Below are 26,141 nucleotides of genomic sequence, written 5' to 3'. Positions count from 1 at the left end.
TCAGCTACTGTAATGGGTTTGCTCCAAGCTTGTCAGGTATGTGCACCACAGTTCACTTTGTCACCAATGGCATGCTTTTGCGACACAGACTATGACCAATCATGTAGCACAAGTTTTCCCTAGAATAATACACATTGGACAAACCAAATAATGTAGACTTTACTAGTTCCATGAGCAAATCAACTAGATTAATGTTTGGACTTAGAAAAAAAATATGCTGAGTTCAGAATGAAAAGAGAGCTTTGGCCAGTGTGGCTCAGTCGGTTAGACATCGTCCCTCAAACCGAAAGGTTGCAGGTTTGATTCCCAGTCAGGGCATGTGCAAGAGGCAACTGATTGATGTTTTTCTTTCACATCGAAGATCTTTCCCTCTCTTTCTTGCTCCCTTCCCCTCTCTCTAGAATCAATAAAAGAAAGAAAAAAAAAAAAGAAGAGAGCTCTGGCCAGGAGATTCAATTGGTTAGAGTGTCTTCCTATGCCCCCAAGTGTTGTGGGTGTCGTCCCCAGTCAGGGCTCCTGAGGGAGGCAGATGATTGATTGTTTTTTCTCTCAGATCAATGGGTTTTGTTTTCCTCTCTCTCTTTCTCTCTAAAATCAATAAACATATCCTCAGGTGAGGATTAAAAAAAAGAATGAAAAGAGAAAGCATAAGATATTACCTTCATGTTTCCTAGGAGCTAAGAAAAACTGGATGTAAAGAAACAGAGGAAAGAAGTAAATGGATAGAGTGAGTGAAACTGGTGAGGCTAAGACTAAACTTAAAGTGACAAGAGATATTTGAATCTGCTCCAGTGATCACAGGTGCAGAATACACGGTCTGAACAGTATCTTGAATAGGCCGAGTGGAGAGAAGAAAAGGTATGTGAAGTCCAGAGAAAAGAAGGCTGAAGTGTCAGAAACAAAGATCTAACAGATGCAACGGGGAAAAGAAAGCCGAATACGATCAAAACCACCACCAAGATTTGACAAAAGCTTGATGGTAGAGAAAAAATGTGTACCTAAAACACTGGGACAGGAAGGATAATTAAAATCAACTTTATACGATGGTGTGTGGCCTTTCTCAATAAGGGAGTCAGCTGTAAGCAGAAATAGGGAGCACGGGGAAGATAATGGAAGCAGATGCCTGGGATATATTTCCAGGTCTGCTACCTACTGGCATGTTGATCTCAGGCCCGATAGTTGGTCTCTGTGGGCACCTGTCTCTCAGTTACCTGAATTGGCGCCAGGCATCCCAGAAGGCAGGAAGGTGGCACTCAGAGATTAGCCACATCTGAAAAGAGCAGTGGCATCTGTAGCACTTGGAACTCTGCCTGATGCGCTGCCTATCCCAACCTGGGTGGTAGAAGCAAACAATTGTGACAATGAGAGAGAAGCCTTTGGTCTTCGTCAGGTTTATTGCAAAATAAATTTCATAATTAGCTTTTGATGCTTAACATAGTCCCAAGAAACACTTTTTTTTTAAACTGTACTTAGCAGGGGTGCTGTCCCACTCATCCTTATATCCTCAGAACCTGTCAGAGGGCCTGGCACACAATAGGTACTATAGTGATTTTTTTTAATGATCAAACAGAATTTCTTGAATGCTGGACCATAATAAAGACAAAGATTAATTCCATTCACCTTTCAGAATCCGACCCGTGAAACCAGCAGTTGGTCACTGGAGAATGGGCCTGGAGCTCAGCTTCTCTGGGTGGAGCTCGCTTTTCACCTTTCTATTCTCATCGAGCTTGTCCTGTCAGCTCACAGGTGCTGGTCGTCAGACCTACTGTGACTGGTGCATTTGTCATTTGCCTCATATTCCTGCCTTCTGCTTAGACACAGGAAGGCAAACACAGGGGCCGGCCTCCTGTTGTAATGAGAAGAAGGCCTCTGCATGGCCAAAACCACTTTTACACCAGGGCCTCTCACCAGACGTTAAGGGAATTTCTCATCAGGGTGAGTGTCCCCACTAAGTCCACAGCTGCAAGTTTATGTCAATACCCCTGTGGCCAATTTGTCGTATAAAGCCATTTTTTTTAAAATACACAGCCACCTGCTAGCCATCCTGCTTCACTTTAGCCTGGATTTTTCATTTTAAATTTTCACTGACATGTAATATACATAATTATGCAGCTTGTTGAATTTTCACAAGCTGAAATTTCCCCCATGAAACAAGAATCCAGATCAATAAGCAGAACGTTCTCAGTACTCACGAAGCGTGCTTCCTTCCAGTCACTAACTCCCCACATCCGCAGCCTGAAATCCGTCCTGACTTCCAGCACCGCACTTTACTTTTGCTTGGTTTTGGCCTTTATATAAGCAGCTTCGTGCAGTATGCACTCTTTTGAGTCTGCCCTCTCCCTTTGTTGCCTGGGGAAATGGGCTTTTGTGTAACATCAGAGTGCCATAATTTCATGCTGATAACTTGGGTGTAACACAAAGAAAGGGAAGCGCACCTTGAGGCTGTGTTATATGAGAGTTTTGTGTTATTCTTGGTCTTTTTAGAAACATAGATAAACTCGGAACCAGTATAAAGGTTCAAGCTGTACAAGAGACACGTTAGTCCTGCTCTTTGAAGATCCATGTTTCAAGTTACAGCTATATCCTAGGAGCTTCCCACACTTGGGTGAGCACCGAGACAGAGGGACCAGCTCTCCCTGAAACACACGCAGGCACTGAGTAAGAGGGCAGAAGGCAGCCCCGACGTGTTGGCACAGGCCCAGTGGTTGCCATAGAATTTAAAGACTAATAATTGTTGCAGCCGCTAGGGCCCAAACCCCTGTAGCTGAGGCCTCTAATGCCTTGGGATAATAAAAATAGGACAGTTTGGCTGGCTTCATCTTAAAAATATTCTGCTCTTAGCAGAGGAGTCAGTTAATGTCCTTGTCCAGACAGACTCAGAACAAGAGGTGCCCAGCCCCCTCCCATTAAAACTCAGTATGACAGGAGAGGATCAAGGGAATAGGGATGAAAACAAGTTTGGCTAGAGAAACAGAATGAATCAATTTGCTGTGAGCACCTTGCCTCTTTTTCTTGAGTGATCACTTTCCATCTTCTCTTGGCATTTTATGGTCTTTAGTACCCATAAAAAACAGAATTTACTGAACATCTTAGGCGTTAGGCCCCACTTTGCATCATTCAGACAACAAGCAATTCCCCAAGATCACATAGCTCCTGAAAATCAGACAGGAAAAAGGCAGGAGGCTGGATGATTAGCACTGGGCTGTTGTGTTCACTAAATCAGGAATAAAGACTAGGGAGGAACAACAGTGGTTTGGGACTATAGGTGATTATACAAGGAGCCTAGAATACCCCTCCATGTCATGGGAGCCATCCTCAAGTCATCCTCATTGTCAAGAGTTCTATCAGCAGCTAACAGTCATTGACAGCAAACTGTTATATATTAATCATTTCATTTAGCCCTAAAAACAGCCCCATGAGATAGGTACTAATATTGTCTCCATTTTACATATACATAAGACGTGGCACAGAGAGGTGACCATATGCCAAGGTCAGGAAGTAGATTCAAACATTTGTTTGGCCACAGAGCCCACATGGCAAAACAGTGACTTTCAAACTTTTTTTTTGACCATGAAGCAATAAGAAATTATTTCACCTTGTAACCCAAAACATACGCTTATACATACATAAACGCACCCCAAAGTGTTTTAGAAAATAATATTCAGCTTTACTGCATGCCTTGGATCAGTGTTTTGATATTTTCTATTAGCTTTTAACTCTTCTATTTCTTTTTAAGTTGCATATTGTAAATCACTAATGTATTTCATGACACATGAATAGCTTGTGACCTGCAGAGAGAAGAACACTGGTCTAAAGCATCGTGTAATATTGCTTTCCCAGGCTCTTCCAATCTGAATCTCTAGGAATCGATTTTAAGACCGCATTGTTAAATCTTCCACCAGTGGCGTGCCGGTCAGTGTTTAACAACGAGATCTTCGGGACTTGTGAGGGGAATGGTTAGTAAGGTTGGCGGATCCCTGCAATATAAATACTCCCACTGTTGGCCAATTTGAAGCTACCAATGTGATACCATTAAACAGATTGGGAAGGAACATGTATAAATGGGTCTTGAGAGCCCGGACCAGCCAACTAAAGTACACCAATAATTTGCCCCCCAAATTTCAACAAAATAGAACTAAAAAAAATATTTTAGTCATGTCAATGACCAGAAGAGCTGGAGACATCTTACCAATGGCATCTACTTGCCTATTTGACGGCAGTTATTTTAAGCGCACAGTCTCACAGTGTCTGATATATACAAGTTGTTTCTCTTTGAGGATGGGGTTCACAACAGCTGTAACTTGAAGAATATCAAACAGGCCCTGATACTGCATTATCTGCACACTGGGGTATAAAACTTCATGATTTAAAATGTCTCTTCTTTCTTAAGCCAATGTTTTGACTTATTTAAAAATTTGACCATCCCTAAAAGGGTAACAAATTAATTTGCATTAATGTGTTAAAAAACTGGTGGCTTAATATAACAGATGATTTTATTTGTGATAAGTACGACAATTGAGGAAACAGGAGTCTGATAAGAGAACGAAGGAAGAGATGACTTTGGAGTAGTTGCATTTCCGGGAAAAACCATCCCAAACAGGGTGACACGATGGGGACCATCATGAATCCTCAGGCCGTCTGAGATGCAGGACAGCGTCAGGCGTCTGTGGAAGGGCCTACGGAGTAAGGCACGTGTTGCAGAATTAAGTAAAATAATCTCTGTAGAACATTAATCATAATTTCTGTCACCAAGTAGGTGTTCAGTAAATTTTAGCATCTTTAAAGAAAAGGGATGGAAAAAGAAGAGAGGTTCTATTCAGGAATCACTATTGACAAGTGATATAAAACAGATTTCAAATTGACTTAGGCAAAAAAGAGGAATTTATTGTCTCACATAACTGGGAAATTTTAGCTGAATTCAATAGCATATGTAATATTGTCAGTGTCCAATATAAATATTTATATTATATATAAATAGCATATATAATATTGTTACCGTTCAATGCTGGGCAGGCTCACATGACATTTGGGCAGACAGAAGAAAATTGGCTGAGTCATCGGGCTATCTGATATGCCTTTATTCCGGGGTGGGGCAATTCAGGGGTGCACAAGCAGTGAGTCACACGAGAAAGTCCCAACTCCCTTATTTACCAAGTGCACACCAAGCCAGTTGGGTGCTAACATAGCCTATCACTGGTTACAGAACAGACCTTGATTCTGCACATGTGGGCCGTCAAGCACAGTTATAGAAACACTGCTAAGTTCCAGTTCCCCAGATATCTGGTGAGGGAGCCTGACTGACTCCATTTTCCTACAGTCAGTTTTCCCTGTTTCTCTCTCTCTGCTATGCATCAGACAGGCTCTTGCCTCAGGGTGGTAAGATAGCTGCCAGCAGCTCTGGACTTACATCCATCTTTCTCAGTCACTGTAACAGAAAGAGGATGCTTTTCTCCTGGTGGTTCTAAAAAATGTCCTCAGGTCGACCCTGATTGGCAATGATTTGGACACAGGTCCATCCTGGAACCAATTGCTGTGGCCAGGGCCACATGGCACTCTGGTCAGTCATGTGTGTCACAACCACTTATCAAGCCAGGAATGGACTCACCTCACTGTATGAACACAGGTGTTGGTTCCCAATGGGAAATTGTAACATGGTTTCCAAAAAACTTAGAAAGAGACGCTTATCAGTCAAACTACAAGGGGAATTCCAGACTAATGGTTATGCTCATCATTTCTATTCAGCTTTCTGCCCCACAGATCGCAACCACTTCAGAACCCATGCACTCTAATCGCTGCCAGTGAGGGCGACTAGACTCCTCCTGCCTCATGGAAGAGAAGCGTCTTCCTGCAGAAGGCCGGGGCTACATAGGGTAACCGTGTAGCTTCCCTCATGTGTTTTTTTGTCTCAAGGATCACAGTTTGCCTTTTATATTTTGTCCAGTTTTATAGCTATTTTCAGGAGGAGGGCAAGTCCAATACCAGTTACTATAACATGGCCAGAAGCAGAAGCTGGCTATAGATATTCTAAGGACTTCATCTAGCACTAGGCAAAGAAGGTGCTGTTTCAAATATTTTACCATTCACATGCTGAGGAAAACTAGAGAGATGGGGGTGATATGTTTGCAGAAACGTGTATATGTTCTGTTTTGTAAGAGTTGACTGGTCAATAATGATAAAAGCCTTCTTAAATCCTAATTCTATATTTACTTCCCAATACTACCTTGGACAATTTCTCTCCCTCTCTTTCTCTTCAGCAATATATAATGTAATTCTTCCTCACCAGGAAGCAGTAAGAGTTCATTCATTGTGCAAAACAGTTTGATGTGACTCAAGAGAACGGACTATGTATACACAGGACATTACATATTAATAATAGCCACTTAATGGATCGTATTGCCGACAGGTAAAAATGTTCCCTTGTAAACAGGTATTCCTCCATTTTTTCCCATTGCAATTTTGTCCAGAGCTAGAGAGAAAGTTTTTGACAAACCCAGTTTCTGTACGCTCTGTTCATGCTGACAAACCTGTAACTTCTATTAGACTTGGCAGCTTCTAAGAGGAAAAGGACAAAGGTAGACTGCAGGGAGTTTGGGGAGGCTCCAATTCCAAGGCTTTGTAATGAGGTTAGGAAACTTGAGGATGAAAAAACAGCTGAGATGGCAACACACACACACTCCTACACACACACCCAGGAAAATACTGTGCACGTTGGCATTTAGAAAAATAACAATTTACTTTGGAGGCCAGTGACCAAGTTAATATTACTGATTAAAAGTAAATTACTAGCAACTGCCCTAAGGACCAAAGTTTAGCACAATTATAAATCTGTTTGCTTCCCTCCTAAAAACACTTTCCTCTAAATTCAGAAGATAAAGGAAATGGGAGACATGACTTTATGTGTGTGGTGGGGGAGTGAGGTTCAAAGGCAAAATAGTGAAGTAAGCATTTTTCCCCTTGGCTTCCTCACCATCCCCTTCTGGTTTCATCATCAAAATTGGCAGTGCCCCCTCCTCAGTGTAGTCACCCCCTCCTCAGTGTAGTCGCCCCCTCCTCAGTGTAGTCGCCCCCTCCTCAGTGTAGTCACCCCCTCTTCAGTGTAGTCACCCCCTCTTCAGTGTAGTCACCCCCTGCTCAGTGCAGTCAGCAACATAGTGCTCTTGGGCTTCTTTCATCTTCTCTATGAATAAAACAGACTACCAGAAAGGGTCTGATCAATGCATTTCCACAACTTGAACTAATCTTTTGGTTATTTGAAGTTTTACATGCATTGTAGGATTTCAAACTAGAAAAATTTGAGAGAATGCAGAACTCTCTTCCCTAACTCGAAGTCTGAACCCAGAAGCTTGGCCTCCACTCTTGAGCTTTGTTGTTCGTGCTTCCAAAGAACTCGACCTGCTGTTTGGCAGGCGGCTTTCCATGCCTCCTAATCTCTCCCAGATCGACGATGTGTGTTCTAATCTTTCTAATTTCTCCAAGTGCTCTCGACTTTTCCAGTTTTCCTTTATATTTTTTTCTTAAAAGTCATCAAAGATCAGAGGTGTTTGGGCTGAATTTCTCTAGTGCCAAAGTTGAATCTTGACCTACTACAACATTTTTTCAAATGGATCTTTTCAGCGATCTTCTTTATTCTTTAAATGGAATTTCCAAGTTATTTTTTCAAAACCCTGTCGAGTCTCTAAAAGATTTTCATGCTACTTGGAATTTATCATGTAATCAAGACTTGATAACTATACGTGAGTCACTGTGGAAACACGTCAATGTTTAAGGCATTGTCCTTGATCTCCATTAGCTTACAATCTAATGGAGAAGAAAGAACTGGCTTTTTTATTATTAAGTTTCAACTTTAAAAAAACTATGCAAATAAGCATAAAACAAAATATGATCATCATGATAAATATAAAACAAACTACCTGAGAATTCAGCAAATGAAGAGACCCTTACAGCTGGAGTGACATGGAAGGCTATAAAGGAGTAGAAATTTTAAGTTAGATCTCATAAAAATGATTGTATTTGGAATAGTCAGCTACTCATAACAACTTATTAATGACTTCTGGAACAAAATACCTTTGCTCCTAGCAAGAGTAAAGGAATTAAAATGGGGCAAGGATGACATTCTGCTATTAATAATGCCGGCTTAGCTATAGCCTCTGTGTACCCAATTGAACAAGGCAGTCTAAGAACAAGGTCCAAGTCTTTTTTTGCCTATAATTCTGGCAGCTGAAAAATGTATAATCAAATTTATAGTCAAATTGCATGTGCCAGTACTAACCCTAACTTTTCTTCAGATCTGCTGGCTGTGCAGGCTTTGGGTGCAGGCTCAGAAGCCCTTCCGCAACTTAAGGATTTATTTGTAGTCAAGAACAAGCAAGTTGTCTGGCATTTTATCTCCCTGGGATAAACTACTTATTCATTGAGTCAAACGGGATTTTACTTCCAACAATAAGTCCCTGTGCAAAGTCAAAAGACAAGGAAAATACATATTAGCATATGCAGAGTACAGAGATGCCCCCTGCCCACATATTCCAGGGGTTATATTCACAGCGAACCTCTGAGATTCCATTAATTCATGGATTAATAAAACATGGGTGAGCAGGTAGCCTATGGAGAGGGCTACACATGCTTGTTTATAGTTAACACATCACTCAGCGTCCCTCCTGGAATGAAGAACTTTGACTGCTGAGCTGCAATTCTCTGGCTGCATATGGATGTGGCTGCAGTGGGGAGCCTGTTTATCTGGGGAAAGTGCTGCTGGCTGATTTATAATGAAAGGAACCTGAAGGGAAGTAGTTGGTGCCTTTTCCCACAATCCGATAAACTGTTACTCAAAGATAAACAGTTGCATTGGATTAAGCGTATTTGTCTATTTGTCACTGTTAAAATTTAATTTTCCTGTTCTTTTAGTTTCTTAAGGCTTCATTTTAAATAATGCTAAGTGTTTTAAAATTATGCTTGTCCCTACAATCTTAATCATTATAAATTCTGCTTTAAGGAAAAGGTAAATAAGAAAATATTAAGACACTGTATTTAAATTAAGTATTACTCTAATTGATTTTTAATTTGTAATTCTCTAAGACTACATTAAATATTTCTTAAAGATGCCCCCCTGACAGAGGACTTGAAAGAAAAATATTTTACATGATATTTTTGCCAGTCAACTTGTTTTTAAGATCTGTGTATCTAATTTCTAAATGCATATCATATATATAAGTTGTAATGAATTACTTTTTGAGTCAAGCATTTAATAGTAATCACTATGTTAAAGAAAATTATGATATACTTATTTTTAAGATTTTCATAAATGATAGAGATAGTTGTTAGAAATAGATATGAGTACTTTTCCATCACTTTCCACATAAATATATCTAAGCATTTACAATGTTGACAACAGAGATAATATTCATTTGTTTACAGTTGCGTATCCAGTTCATGACCTAGCACATATAGTAGGTACTCAATGAATATTTGATGAATGAATGCATCCCTGAAACTTTGAAATAAGATAATATGCATATGCCTAATTTAGTATTCTCCTGACCAAAAACTTAAGAAGTAAATGTACGTCAAGTTTGAGGCACATCCCTCCTGGCTTTTTAGGGACTTACCATAGTTGCAACTTCCTAATACAAAGGGAGCATTTTCTCCTACACGTATACAAAGTAATTCCTGTAGTTCCACCTGTTGACAGTTCTATCATTGAGGAGGATAATAGGATAAGAGCACCAGGGATGATTAAGTAGGTAATGAAATAAAACAATCCATTTCTCTGCTCGAATTCCCATTTCCTATGTCACAAATAAAATAGCAAAGTCATGTGCAGACATAATTGTTGTGTCTTCAAGAAATATTTGTTGAGTATCTTCTGGATTGCAGACACTATGCCAGTCCTTAAACACACAGAGGTGCATGAAACACAGCTCCTACGTGTGAACCAGGCGAACTGATAGACACTATTACTTTTAGTGTAATGTGATGTTTCATTTGAAGTCATCTTTGACTAAGAGCATTTTCCCAAGAGAGAATTAAGCTTTCCATGAACTATGCTGTCATCTTTACCCATTATGTAGTCAAAGTTCATATTCAAGAGATACATGCATTTTTTCATAATGATAAGACTGTGCTGATGACCTTCTTTTAATTAATTACTCTATTTTATAAGGCACATAAAACAATTATTTTATAGAGAAATTTCTGCTTCTTTATCACTAGTGACAATGATTGTGGTGTCTTTTGCCTTCCATGGCATTTTTGCTTCAAAGGAAATTGCACATAATGATCAAAGAGAGATCAGAAATTGATATGAAATTTTAAAAAATTCTACTGCAGAATCAACTTTTTAAAACATTAGTGTTAGCCTTTCTGGTACCCTGTGGTTGATCTCCCAGAGAGGTTTTGGGTTAACACTGAGCATTCCAAAGACTGCTGCCGTCATGGCTGAGGTTCATACCTAAATAAATAAACAAAACAAAACCCAGAAGACTTCTGTGTCTCAGGAAAACAACCCATCACTTGCTCCATGAAAAAGGAACAGAAAGAATGTGGGAGGCTAACATGAGAAGGGAGAAATATCAAAACTGTTGAACAGTGGACTCATTCTTGGCTTAGTTTTTTGTAGAGTTTTGTTTCTTTCTTCAGACCTTAAAAATCCTAAATGCTGTGCCATTTTATTTATTCCCAGTGAGGAGATAAGGAAACAAATGTGAGTTATAAAAGGAATAGCAAATATTTCTTGAACTAGCTACAGCAGGAAGTAAACAATTCCACTGGGGAAGGAAAATAGGAAAGAATTCTTGGCCTTTCCTGGTAGTGACTATTGAGTCCTTTTTAAAATTTTTTATTTATTGATTTTAGAGAGGGAAGAAGAGACAGAAAGAAAGAGAAACATCAATTTGTTGTTCCACTTATTTATGTATTCACTCACTGGTTGATTCTTGTATGTGCCCTGACCTGGGATCAAACCCTCAACCTTGATGTATCGTGATGACATCCTAACCAACAGAGCTACCCGGCCAGGGCTATGACTATTGAGTCTTAAATTAGTGGGCGTGTGCCAGACAAATGGGTATAGAAGGGCATTTCCAGTCAAGGGAACAATATGAGCAAAAGAAAGAGGTCATCAACATCCTGGTGTCCACTAAAGTGAACATAATTCAATATGGCTGAAGCATAGGTTTGAAGGCAGAAGTGGGACAAAGTTGATGGGCACAGTGAACAATAAGACTTAAGAACTAGCCAGGGAAAAGATCATAGAACAGGAATAAGTCAATTCTCCAACCCAGAGGCAACAGGGAGTAGATATAGATCAACAGGAGATAGGCAACTCTGAGCAGCAATTAAGATTGTATGTTGGACAGAGCATTTCCTTCAACAGGACACTATTCAGATTAACATTTGGTAACTTACTCAAGAACACACAGGTGGCATGGCTTTCAGGCATCCTGACTGAGTAGAGGAGCAGCCAGAAGAGCTCCCTCCTTCATAACACTTCACCAATCCACAATTATACACAAAAGCAGGAGAGCAGACAGGCATACTATACACCACACACACAGGGGCGAACAACTGTATGATCAGGTGGATGTTCCAGGAGTCCGAGTCATCACTTCTCTCATCTAACTCCGGATGTCAAATAAGCTCACTTCACCTAGGAGGAAGAGGGGTGAGCAAGCAGAGTGAGTGTGTTGCCCAGAGTTTGCTCTAATGCTGGGAAGCTGACTAACAGTACCATAGAAGTAGTAGTAGTCCATTGGTTTGTGCGTGCACAATGGTTTCCAAAACCCACTCAAGGGTTTTTGGAAAGATCCAAAAACTTAGAAGTAAATGTGGGTCAACCTGGGGACACATTTCTCTTGGTTTATTAGGGACCCACCAGAGCTGCAACTTCCTAATACAAAGGCAGCATTTTCTCCTGTATATACACACACAATAATTTCTGTAGTTCCACCTGTTGGCAGTTCTATTGTCAAAGGCCTTAGCCTGCCATCAGAAACATGATCCTCACAGGAGGACCTTGCCTGATTCCTGGGAGATGCATATTTTCTAGCATATGTTGAATAAATAAGCTCAATTTATGGAACTGCCTGGAGCTACAATCTACCATGCAAACCCCAGCACTAGCACTCACTGCATCCTCTAAATGAGAAGACCACGTGCCTGACACGGGCTGGAGAAGGCAGCCGCCAGCAGTTGCTCTTTCCCCATCATCTATATTGTACAAATTATGCAATAATAAATTTTAAAGTTTAGTACTTGAGGAAGGTTGTCTTTCTGTAAGTCACAAAAAGTTGCTTTGGAGATTGGCAGAAGCTCTCTAGAAATCTACTGCTATGGTCCTGTTAGAGATAATAAGAGCCTGGCACAATGGGGATAGAAAAAGAGGCAGCAGCTCTGAGAGGTGCTAAGCAGGTAGACCCTGCAGAACTTGGTGGCCGATTTAAAGAAAATAGGAGAGGGTGAAATCAGAAGGACTCTAATAGGTTTCTGGCTTGAAGGCCTGGGTACAGCAAAGATCCATTCACAAAGAGAAGGGAGAGTTTATGACAGATAGACCTAGAGATGTCAGAGGGGTGTGTGCATAGAGCTGTTTAGCAGGCAGTTAACCTAGGCGTCATTTAAGTGGTGATTGAAGCTATGAACACTGGAGGAGCTAGCTCAGGAAAGGGCTGGGGGTGGGGGTATTCACCAATGGAATTTGAGATGTAGTCAGAAGTGAAGCATGAGAACAGAAACCTAGAAAACTGCAAACAGGTAGAAAATAGTCAAGATTTCAGTTAAAGTCAAGTAAAATGAGGGCTACAGCAGGTATATGGAATTTAGAAACTAGCAGATCAGTAGTAGCTTTTTCCAAAGCCATCTGTTAGAGCAGTGAAGAAAGAATCTAGAGTACAGTGATTGAGAGCACCTGGGGTAAGAGGACGTGGGACAATGCTGCAGATGATTCTTTTGAAGAGGTCATCTCTGAAGGGAGGACAGGGATGTGGTGGTAGGAGTTCAGAAATGGTGACAGAGCTACAATTGTGCTTTGTTTGCTTCCAAATGAAAAGGGATGAATGGGTGAAAAGGGGGGTTGCTTATAAATGTAGCTGAAAGAGAGGGGATAAAGACTCATACCAAGTTGTTACTCTACTGATAGCTAAGTAAATGACTAAACTCGGCATTAGAGAAACCAGAGTCTGAATACTACCTCCATTCTAAGTATACTTTGTCAAGTTACTTTACCTCTTTCGTCTTCGGTGACCAATTCTGAGAGGTGGGACCACTAAGAGCTACATTACAGTGGGTTGTAAGGACTGAGTGAGGATGCTGTGGGAGAGTGCTTGAGGCAATGGTGCAGTGTGTGGTTAGTAAATGGTATTTTGAGTCATTATCCTATGAAGGACTGAATGGGGACCATCAATGAAATTACTATTGCTTTCTTTACCTTTTTGTTCATATAAATTTTATCTCTCTAGGAATTTGGTGACAGGCTGTTCCTCCCTTATATGAAGGACGGGACAAAGATCCAGTTTGGAAATGAGAGAGGAAGACTAGTGGGCAACATTGGTTCTGTCCATTGATATCTCCAAGAGGTACAGAAACGGGATTCGTGAAGATGTTGACAAGACTCCAAGTTCTTACCTTAGCTTTGTTTTCAAAGGGATTTTTACTTTCTTTAGGGGACCATAATTTTATGAGAAAGGAGATTAAAATAGAAGGTGACCTTGTTTTAGGGGGCTTATTTCCTATTAATGAAAAAGGCACTGGAACTGAAGAATGCGGGCGAATCAATGAAGACCGAGGGATTCAACGCCTGGAAGCCATGTTGTTTGCTATTGATGAAATCAACAAAGACGATTACTTGCTACCAGGAGTGAAGTTGGGTGTTCACATTTTGGATACATGCTCAAGGGATACCTATGCATTAGAGCAATCACTGGAATTTGTCAGGGCATCTTTGACTAAAGTGGATGAAGCTGAGCATATGTGTCCTGATGGATCCTATGCCATTCAAGAAAACAGCCCACTGCTCATTGCAGGTGTCATTGGTGGCTCTTACAGCAGTGTTTCCATACAGGTAAGATGGGCCAGGGCTACTGCTAAAACACTGCATCTCTTTCGTTGTATGTCTTGGGGAAACAAAAGAAAGACTACCCTAATAACTTCATCAATGGATGATATTAACAGTGTAATTGTTCATATCTATGGGTATTTGATAATATAGGTTTGCAGACAGAATAGTTCTCTAGCAATATTGTTTAGAAGTATATCAGGTAGCTACTGCAGCATAAGAACCTACCCCAAATTTCAGTGACTTAAAAATTAATTATTATTATAGTTTACAAGTCTGAAGATCAACAGGAGTGAGCTGATCAAGGCTGAGTTCAGCTAGCAGTGACTCTGCCCCGAGTTGTCCTTTATCCTCTAACTGGGATCAGTGGGCTAGCCCAAGCTTGTTTTTCTAAGAGGGATGGCAGAGGTGCCAGCGAACACAACTTAACAACACAGGCCCCTTCCAAGCTTCTTTTTGCATCAATCTGCTAACATCCCAGTATCAAGGCAACTCACAGGGCTCAACCCAGAGTCAAGGAGTAGGGAAATATGTCCTGCACACAGGACACGTGCCCCAAAATTCATCACCAAGGATGTGGATATATATGGTGGAATAATGAACTGAAGCCATTGATACAATCAACCACAAGAAGGTACAATTTCACTGAACTCTTATTTTTTCCACACTAATTTTTACTAAAGTATAGTTCTGTTCAGAGATAAGTTATAAACAATTCCTTGTGGCATAAACCTGAAAAGGTATGCAGAGTGGCCAGATAATTACTACCAAAAGAGAGAGAAGGAACAACTCTGCTTGCAACTTAAATTAATGAAAAGCTGGTCATTGGTTCTCATAATTTTGTTAGGGAAAGAAGGACTATATTATTCAAACTTTTGCAATACTCACTCACAGGGTCACAGAATTTTAGAGATGGAAATGAACTGAGAAATCATCTAGTTCAACATTCTCATTTTCCCAAGCCCCGGAAATACTGGTTTCATAAAACTCTCTTCGTTAGGTGGCGCAAGAATTAGGACTCAGTTAGATCCTTTGGACTTTGGGGCTCTTTCAACTGGCTCATACAATTTCTATATGTTACTTGAAGTTCAATATTTTTTTCTGGTGAGAGTATTAATGTCACAGTAATAAAAGGTTATGATTCTAGGAGTCATGTACTTTTCTTCCTGCCAAATTACTATAATCAAAGCCCCAAGCACTAGAGGAAGCCATATTATACTCACGCTGTCTTCGTATGTCACAGACCACTTAAATTGCCTCTATTGGTATTAGAATAACCTTGTTTCTATATCAGAGATTCATGGCATTTAAAATTCTATATACAATTCCATGCTGTTCTAAATGAGCTTTTTAAAATTTCTTTCTTTCTTCAGAGCACACCCTCATATTATCAGTAATTAAGATAATTAATTTTTCATAAACACCCTTTGACTTCATTAGATAGAAAATACTGCACATTTCAAAGCATATCATGTTAATGTTGCCATTATTTCTACACTTGGATCAAAAGAGAGATGGAATTTACTATTTGAGAAGAGAGAATTAAAAATATGCATCTGTCATAGTTCAATAAAAATTTCATCAGATGCATGCCAATCATTTTATACTTGTATTACACCAAATATTACCACTAGTAAGGGATTATATATATGCCTTTCTAACCCTAGTTTCTCCCTGTGAAGTAAGTAGCACTCTACAGCAGATGTGTAAATATCTATTTATCCAAAGTAATTAACAAACTCTGCCAGGCAAAGATATTTTTAACCTAATTTTACTCTTTTATTACCTATACACTCCTCAAAAAATCACAAATGCTGATACAGTTTTTATCTCCACAATATAAATAAAGAAACAAAACTCTAATGCTCTACTGAAAAGAGTGGTATAGATATTGGCATCAGAAAGACCTGGGTTTGAATTCCAACCCCAATGTGTACTAGCTTACCTATAAAAGAAAGATTAATAGCTTCTACCTTAAAAAGTTGTTGAGGAGATCAATCGAAAGCAATTGAAATGCCTCACCAAAGAGCAATAGATTCAATAAACATCACTAAAATTACAGGAAAAGTCAGTGGAAGAGCCCATTTAAACCAACTCCATTGCCTCCCCTCCCTGTGGCTCAACTGTCCCACGAAGTCATTGCGGGCGCCCCAAGTACCTCATCAGCAAATCAATCTGTGGAAAGGTCTCACTGTTGCAGAAGTTAGAGAAACCACTAGAGTAGTAAAGTACACAGTCTTGATATCAAGTAACTTAAAACCTGGCTGTGAGTACAATACTGCTATGTAATAACAGTGACTGCAATTCAGAATATGTCCATGAGGCTCACAAGGTAAGAAATAACGTTTAGAAAGGTTTTGAGGATGATAAAATGAAAGGTGCACTGGAGAAAGGCTAGTTGGGCCACAGTGTGATTGAGATGCTGGATATGAGCAGGGCAATCAGAAAATTGTGGCAGGTTTTCTGTGCGCAAGAGGACAGAGACCTTGACTAGAGTAAGGAAATGTGCTGAAGAGGAAGGGAAGGTGAGGGTTTTACCCCCTCCTCCATGGCCCTCAGGTGTCCTGACTATTCAGTCTTAATTAGATGGTGCACTGGTCCCAACCAAGGTAAGTTCAGAGGTGGAGCAAATTATCTATGCAATGACCTCCAGGTGGTTTTCCAAGGAACTCTCTCCCACAACGCCTTGCTTTCAGCTAGGCATCATGAATGAAAGAGGTCTAGGGGACTTTCATACAGCTAATAATTTAAGTATATTATCTTCTTGAAACATATCTGTCTTTTAATAAGAATTCTAAAATATAGTCGATGGCAATCTAGAACAATAAATTCTAATGATGAATTTAAGGCACTCTTGTACACTAATGAGGTAAACATTTCAGCAGAGAGGATTTTTGGGGTACCTCTCACACTCATCTCTTTCTGCTCCTGGACCAGTTCTGATCATACACCCTGGTGTCCGGTAACCATGGTGACAGCATGTAGCTTGTAGCCACAAAATTCCATGACCATCAGTCAAAACTGACATCTATTTTTAATTATTTTCTTTTAAATCTTGACTTGAGGATATGTTTACTGATTTTAGAGAGAGAGAAAGGGAGAAAGAAAGGGAGATAGAGACAGAGAGACAAAGAAATATCGATGTGACAGAACAATATCAATCGGTTGCCTCTTGCATGCCCCCAACTGGAGATAGAACCTGCAACCTAGGTATGTGCCCTGACCAGGGATTGAACCCACAACCTTTTGGTGCGTGGGACAACATTCCAACTGAGACACCTGGCCAAGGTCATTTTTAACTATTTTCAACTTCCTGAATACTTACTGGAAAGTGTCTTTGCTTGAACTGAGCAGGAGGGAAAAAAAGAGGATGAAACTGTAGAAGAAATGTACTAATACAAATCCACCACACGATTTTAAAAATTCTTATTACCTGCCCAGTGCAAATCCACTGGTGTAACTCAGTGGATTTGCATGGGCCTGTAAACCAAAGGGTCGCTGGTTCGGTTCCCAGTCAGGGCACATACCTGGGTCACAGGTCAGGTCCCCAATAGGCGGCATGTGAGAAGCAACCACACACTGATGTTTCTCTCCGTCTCTTTCTCCCTCCTTTAAAAAAGAAGGGGGAAAAAATCCTATTATCTAATTGTAGCATCCAGTCCCAAACCAGGTCATAGACTTTTCAGTCACAAAGTTGGCTGTTGAGAGAGAGAGAATTATAGAGAATGGTAATACTCGTGCGACTTCCCTTTTGGTCAGTTAGATAGTATAATCTCCCCATTTGGGCTAGATTGCTTCAGGAGGTGCTTTCTTTCCAGCTTCCTCTTCTTTTCATTATCTTTCCACTAAAGGAGCAGAATTCTCCCGGAAGTCAATAGAGAAGATAGGCCTCACTATGTGAGTTCCTGCAATAGGCAATGTTTGCAGATAACAAAAACTACATGAAAGAAGAAATTCTTAATGATTTGCTGGGTTCAGCTATATCACAACTGATGCAGACTTGGATAATTTTTCTCCCATCACTTAGTAAGTAAGACAAACCATTCTGTGGTCGTCCCTCTTATAAAGCAACAGTATTGATTCCTGAACTTGGTAATCAATGAAAGCTAGCACCATAATCCTTCTTTCTTAGCCAATATACATGGGGTTTACCTACCCCCTCTGGTGAATGTTTCTTTTCAAAGCATTTTTAACACTCTTCTTCAATTCTCTGTAAGCCTGCAACTCACCCACTTCAGGGAAAATGGTGTTTATTCAAGAAGAGAATCAGGCCAGTTGCATTTTGCTAATCAGTTGTCTCTGTGGTACTTATTTTGCAGCAGGGTTTATGTTTGTGCTTTTTCAAATAGACTATAGTTAGAGCTCCTAAGTTGTTCAGTCTAAAATGTCCTTTGAAATGTTCCAAAAATGTTCCTCACTCTTTTCAGAGGGTGTACCATTCTGTCAGTCTCTCTTGCCTAGCTGGAGCAAATTTTAGCTGGAACATGACGGGCATAAATTGACCTAGTTATTGTTGTGCCCCTTAGTGTTAAAGTAACCTCAGCAACAAATGGGGATTTGGGTTAGACGGCATCTAAAAGCTAAGCTCACAGATAGGGCAGGGAGAGCCCTGAAAGGATCTCCCTACCTCTTCCCATCTGTAGTATAATCAGAACCTTTTATAGAATTTTTGGTAATATTCATATCCCAGGAACTCTCTATCCACGGGAGAAGGTCATTGTAACATTGTGTATCGTGACATAGATTTGGATACGCATTGCTCACATCATGCCTTTGAGAAAAATAACCCCTTAAACTAACTCCCTTGCAGTGTCACATTTTGTCTACATGGGGTAAGGAGAACAACACATAAAGACCCCTCTCTGTTACTCCTCTTCCACCCAATGCCACAGTGTGAAAAGTGGACTACCACTGATCAATTTATATTAAGCTTTGCCCTTCCTCAATTATTCATTCCTCCTTTAAATTCAAATGATTTTAGGAAGAGTCACACAGGAATTGCTGATGTTATTATAGGCAAATCAGAAAAACTGTTGAAGGACTTGGAGGTATGAAGCCTTTAATATAGTTTCCTGTGTCCAAGTATCAGATAGACTGCTGAATGGAAAATATTAATATTTTTATGGATAAATAAATTAAACACAGAGCAGAGTTTTTCAACCTTGGCACTATCGGGGTAGGTAATTCTTTGTCGTTTGGAGCTGCCCTGTGCAACTTGGGATATTTAGATATATCACTGACCTCCCTCCACTAGAGATGTCATTGCACCCTAAGTTGTGACATCCAAAAATATCTCCATACATTGCCCAATTATAAAATTATCCACCTTTTCCACTAGCAAACTGACTGAGAGCAAGGCACAGTTAGGACCAAAACAAGGAATAGTTCTTAGAAATGAAATAGAATCGTCTGGAAGGCAGGGGGTATAGGAAGTGATTCCTCTGTCACTGGAGTTATTCAAACAAAAGTTGGCCTATAATTGAGGAAATCGAAGAAACATAATAGTATCTGAACTACAGATGCTCTTTGACCTACAGCGGGAACTGTAAGTTGAAAATATTATAAATAAAACATGCACTGAAGACAGCTCACCTACCAAACATCACAGCTGCACGGAGCCCACCTTCATGTGCTCAGGACACTTCCATTAGCCTGCAGTTGCGCGAAGTCGTCTCGCTGCTGCTGCACAGCGTCCCGAGAGCGCTGTGCTGCATGTGGCTAGCTCTGGAAAAGATCAAAATTTCAGGTTTATTCCCTACTGAATGTGTACCACTTTTTCACTCTTATAAAGTAAAAAACTGTAAGGCAAATCATTGTAAGTTGGGGATCACCTGTATATGGAATTTAAAGGCATTCCTGAATTTTAAAATTATATGTTGCTCAAGCAAAATACTCCACTATTAGGATGTGAGTGAAGTATCTAAAACCTGAAACAAATAAATAATGGGCTCCTTTCCATTACGGTCACGTGAAGAAGTCTAGTTGATTGTCACTTCACTTGATTATGGCAGTATTTTTATGAATTTGGTGAATCAAGCTTCTCAATTACTTACATATTATAGCTAGGACACTCATAAAATCTTTCTTTTCAGCAGAAAATAAGCACCTATTAAGCATATATATTTTAGGTGCAGCAAGACCACTATTGTGGTAAAATACAATTTTTAGAGAGTAGACATCATATGAACTCCTGAGACATGTATAAACAACTTAGAAAATATCTCAGATCCATACATACAGCAGGCACGACTATAGGATCTGAGTATCATTTGACAACCTAAGTACTAGGAGACAAGAAAGAACATCAAAATGACCAGAAAGGAATGGAGTTGAACAGAAACAAGACTTTTAGATCTGTATAAACAGAAAACCTGTCTTTGACGGCTTCCTGGAAAGTTGATTTCTCATAGTCTACTGGATAGTATCTGCATATTTTCTCATTAAAGAGAGAACGTCGTGTTTCTTCCACATGGAATGTAATGTTCTGTAGCTGTTTGTAGACCTTGCCAAATCCTTATCTCCTTTAGTTCACAACTCAAACCCCATCCCTTTTGGGAAATCTCTCCCAAGCTCCCACCACATAAACACACACCTCCATTACTACCTTATTAAATATAACTGCTCATTTGCATATGCATATTCTCCCACCAAACTGTAAGCTTCTTCAGTTCAGGAAGCACATCTTTTTGCTTTTGTACTGAGGTCACCAAAAATAATTCTCTTCCACGCTGACGGTGAGTGCTTTTTGAATGCATTGAATGAACAGAATGATAACCTAAAACATGTCCAACAGGCTGAAAATCCCTAAATGAATCTTAGATTGGAGATCACAGCCATGATCTGCTTATTCTAGATCACTGGATGTTCATAAATGAAAATCAGCATTTGCCGACGTGGGAAAACTGGTTTGGATACAAAACACAGGTGACATTGTGAAGTAAACATGTAGGACAAAAGTTCTCCCACCTCTCCGCCTCCACTGCCTCCCGTGTGCCACAGAAGATGCCTCGGTTTGAGAGCAGCTCTCGGGCTTCCGCTCCATTTGCCCTTACACTGACTATCCGAAGAAGACCACCCGAGACTCAGTACAACTGGGCACCCAGCACCACCATAGCAGATAAGGGTAACGCTCTACCCATACGCTACTCTGGCTGCGTGCAGTCTCTCCACACACAGCACATACGCAGGGCTGGCGATGCCAGATCCTGTGCTGGTAGCTAACACAAAAGAGAAGGAAACTTCATCCTTAAGAAAAGCAGAATGACAGCATTACACATCCATTTACTAATCTATCTTTAGTGTCTCTATCACTAGAAATGTCCAACGGATAGTTGCATTTAGTGAGTTTAATATTATAAATATAATAATCATAGCACAGGTATGTTACAACTACACACTTTTAGTGTGACTTGAAAAATTTCAGCTCAGCAACCTTACGAGGATTTCTTTAACCCTTCATTGCTGCTCCTCTCGTGCCCAAGACGAAATAGTAGTAGTACCTCTGTTGCTGGGTTATTGTGGGGGTTAAACGAGAAAACACATGAGAAGAATAAAAATGATGTTTTACAGTAATGAGTGTGCAACATTTGAGATTTTACTAAATATTATCCATGAGCTTTTTTTTTTAACGTTAACATCCCCAGTCCAGAAGGAACAGTTCCAAGAGCAATTAAGTCTTCTAAAGGTTGAGTACCAAGTTTAAGTTTCTATCACTTTACAAGTAGTAAAATCCACATTAAAATCCAGGTAGCTTGCCCCTCACACAATCTAAGCTTCGGAAAAAACGGACTCCAAAGTTATCTCAGCCAGAATCTTCTTGTGTATTTCCTTCCCAGACTTTTCATTCTAAGGCATTCTCACAAAGCCGATGGTTTTGAAAGCTCCTTCCATTGCACCTGCTTCCTCTCCTCCAAAAAGGTCAAAGCTGGTCAAGGACTTCATCACAGGGAGAGAAGCAATAGCAACAACAATTTAAAAATCCTTTCAATAACATTGTTTCAATGTAGAAAGTTTTCACCAGAGGTAATTGTCTAAAGGGCACTATTTTTTCCTTTCCTTTGTTAATTTATTAATTAATTTCCCTCCTGTCATGTGTTTATTGGGACACTAGTCCTGTGACAAATAACAGGTTACCACTAGGACCACTCTCCACAGGGCAATAGAATGGCCCAGGGCTGAGAATCAGCTTCGATTGCCCCACGTGTCTATGAATGGGGGTCAGGAAATGAAACACAAGGTATACAGACATTTCTGAAATAGCAAAAAATGTCTTAGATTATGATTATAGATTAATTAGCAAACTAATTGAAATAGGACTCCTAAGATATGATTTTGCTTTAATAACACAAAGTTCTCTTTCAAAATTACCATTAAATATATGCTTTTTCAATAGATCAATATGCACAAGACTCAGTATTTCCACATGGAAAGAGCTAACACTTAGCAGTTGATAACAAAGTCCATTGATTTAATGTAGTAGAAGTGTTTTTACTGGTCTGTGAAAAATGCAGTTGAAAATTTATAGAACATTTTTGCAATTAGTGGACTTCGGAAATTTAAGAATACTGTTTCAAAAACACCTGCAGTTAAACTCTAAATAAGCATTGATACTCCAGGTGGTATATCAGTGGGACTTTGAACACTAAATTGTGGTGGCTCTATTTTTGACATCACCACCTGGTAGATTATAAAAATCCCTCTGTTACTAGTGGCAAAGTCCTGAATTCTTGCCATGGGGGAGAATACAATAGAAGCAACACTTTCAAAAATTATATTCCAAATATAGACCAGATTTCCTGGCCAAACCGTCAGAATGGCAAAGCATCTGGAGATATGTGCCATCAGTTAGTAGGGTTAAAAGTGCACAGCGTGCATCCCAGGGACTAGCTGGGTCCTCCCAGGCGCAGGGCCTCCAATTCTGGTAGCTGCCATTAGGGTCACAGTGTGGCCTCCTAGAATGCAAATTAGGCAATTAAGTTCTTCCAATGTGGAAAACAGATGCGATTGAACACATAATCTGCAATGTGTTCAGTTTTTATATAAAAAGGTCTGTATATGTATTAAGCACATATTACCTACAGTTACATAGTAGTTTTAAGTAACATCATTTACACAAGATTTAAAGAAATTCAACAGTAAATATATGTTAGTGCCATCCAGTGAATTTCAACTGTTATCAAGGGCTACTTAACAGACTCTCAGTTTTTATTTCTACATTAAAGAAAGCCTTTATGTTATCTTTTCTTAGATGCTTCCAGAAATTTAAAAGCTCTTTAGTTTTTCTATAGTCTCCAACAACCATAATTATTTATGACCTGCTTGTTTCCAAGAAGAATTCAAGGTGACCTGTAGTGACACAAATAGGAAAACAAATTAAGTACTTGAGTAATTACTATCAATCAAATAAATGGTTTTAAGTGGACTCAATTTTTTCTTCACACCTCTAATCTTGACCTTTCTATTATTAATTTATTCATTGCTTTTCAGGTTACATGATCCCTGGCCTTCAAGAACTCACAGCTTAATTCAGAATGTTTTGTCCATCCGATTACCCTTCCCTAACCCTTTCCTTCCAAGTCGGGTGTCATCCCCTGTAGCCTTTTTAAAACATAACTTTGGTCACGTCATTCCCTCAATTAAAAACTTTTAATGTCATTTTATCTCTTAAAGAATAAAATTCAAGTTCTCTAGCATAGCATATAAAATACTGGGCAGTCTAGCCACATTCCCTCTGTTCTTCCTTATCCTACCAATCCCTGGAAGACACTGGGTACTCAGATAATATTGAACTATCTGTTACTACAAAAGCAAATGCGCTTTTGTCACTTCTGTCTTAGGGCTCTTCTTTCTGCCTAAAAGCTTTTTTCCCCTTTCTCTGCCTGGCAAACTCTCACTTACTCTTCAAGATCAAGCCTAAGCATCACCTCTACATGGGAGCCTGCCATGACTCACCCAAGTGTAACCAGTTGCTCCTTCACTTATGTTTTTGTATAACTGTGTATACATATATCTCAAAATTTTTACCCTTGTTAGGTTTCTTTGTCTCCTACCAGACTATAACTTTCTGGAAGATAGTAGGAGGGGTACATTACTCATCCTAGAAAAAAACCTAAATTTTAGAATAGGCATTAATCATAGTTTGTTGAATTAATGATTGCTCAATTAAACATTATTCATCATCTCTACCACTTTATCACTTTTTGAGCATTTACTGTGTGCCAGCCGTGAGTTTAGTGCTTCAACATGTGTTATCATTTAATCCTTATTTATAACATCGTAAGTCAGAAATGACTAATATTCCCTTTTTACAGATGAAAAAAACTGAAGCTTAAGGAATTAAAATAACTTCCCTAAATTCACACAGCTAGAGAGAGAAGGAGCTGGGATTTCAGCATTGGTCTGTTTGATTCCAATCCTGTGCACTGAACCCCTATACCATTTGCTTTTGTGCCTGACAACTCTGTTGAACTAACAGGAAATGCTTAACAGGAAAACCAGGAATAACAGAGTTCTATTTGCTACAAACAATATGGTATATATCCCTCTGGCCTAATTATTGCCACAGAACCTCAGAAGTAAGTAATACTCCTTTTTTCAAAATTAGCCTATAGTCCTCAGCTCCCCCCACAGAAAAATATTAATTAGTTCAACTCTGTCACAAATCAATATCCAAGGCACTAAAGGACATGTGTCCACAGGTCTGTTGTCAACAAGTCACCCTGGGAGTCACGCTTTTGCAGGTGTTGCTGGCGAACACAATGCACTCTGGACCCATTGTTAGGGACCGGAATCCAAACCAAGTCAGTTCCATGATTTCTCTTGAAAATTATTTCATGGGGTAAAAAGGGAGCAAAGAGCATATGCAGACTTATTTAGTGAGCAAAATGCCTTCTTGTTCTTCTTGAAAGTACCTGCTAAGTCCCGGTGGAAACAAAGTGATTCCTTAGGCAGTGCCTTGTTAGTAAGGGAGCAAGACAGACACCTGTCAAATGGGCAGTGGCACTGTGATGATGAGCAACCTGACATGTATCATAATGCTTGTCTCCTGAAAAAATGTCACTCAGGGAATCCTGTGTGGTCTACATATCATTTCAGCCTCAGCACTGATCCATGAGAATGACGAAATGGGTAACCTTGCTATTCACAAGGTCCTTAGTCACAAATAAAGACACCCGGAAGTGTTTGAACATCTGGGCTCCAAACCACAGGTGTCAACTGCACTGATTTCGGGAAAGCTTGGGATAGAAATCAGGGTTACTAGGAGCTCTTCTTGAAATTTTTGCCATGATTAAGGAGTCCCCTGTCTGGAATGTCCAGGGAAAATCTTCAGGACCAAGCCATGCTGTGAAATGGGAATGGCAATATGAATCTTTGACTGGAATTGCTGGGGGCCCGTGGCATGTAAGAATCATTGACTTTTGCAGACTATACTGAGTCAACTGGCATATACTGCACTGCATTGTATGGGTTCCTAAATTCAGATTAATTTCTGCCCTTCAGACGTGGACTCCAGTCAGTTCTTGTCATGCAAAACATTCCCAGATGTGCTGCAGGTAGTGTGGTCCCCACCCCAAAAGTAACTAATCCTTCTCACAAAAACAATAAGATTGGCATCCTTTATAGGCAGATAACTCATGTGATGTGAACAGCTTGAATTCCTCAGACAGTCTCTCAACTACATACCACCTCCAGTTCCCATTTAAAATACAAGCCAATCTGGGGTGTTGTAGAGCTAAAAGTGCAACTTGACCAGTCTGAACAGGAGGGTCACTGTGGGCTCTTTCCATCACAACTTTTACAACTTGCTTTATGTAATAACCCAGGTTATCATGGGGTGGATGGTTCAAAGTGCAGCACTCAGTGGCTCTCTTCCAGGTTTATATATAAGCATTTAATTTTTAAAAATTAAAAGAATGAAACAAAGCATTCAGCATTGCGTATGTGACAAAAACAATGGAAAGGTTAGACTTATTCTTAGAAACCAGCCCCAGAGAGAGGTGTGAACAGCACCAAGTACAAAGGCAAACGCTGGAGGTGATCATTGAGTCATCTGACTCCCAGGACAGCAGCAATAGGTTATTTTTCAATTGCATATAGT

General features: G+C 39.9%; 1 protein-coding gene across 1 annotated transcript in view; it reads left to right on the top strand.

The window, feature by feature from the left end:
- Window positions 1-13,448: 13,448 nt before the first annotated feature.
- Window positions 13,449-26,141, top strand: part of GRM3 (glutamate metabotropic receptor 3) — an 86,328-nt gene continuing 73,635 nt past the window's right edge. Inside the window, exon 1 of the mRNA XM_045192741.2 lies at window positions 13,449-14,050. Within this exon, the coding sequence (XP_045048676.1) occupies window positions 13,589-14,050 (462 nt within the window). The 5' untranslated portion in view covers window positions 13,449-13,588. The remainder of the gene's footprint in view (window positions 14,051-26,141) is intronic.

The sequence above is a fragment of the Desmodus rotundus genome, chromosome 6 (genome assembly GCF_022682495.2).
Source record: "Desmodus rotundus isolate HL8 chromosome 6, HLdesRot8A.1, whole genome shotgun sequence".
Classification (NCBI taxonomy): domain Eukaryota; kingdom Metazoa; phylum Chordata; class Mammalia; order Chiroptera; family Phyllostomidae; genus Desmodus; species Desmodus rotundus.
The sequence above is the reverse complement of the archived record's forward strand: the minus strand, read 5'-3'. Positions and strand labels throughout refer to the sequence as shown.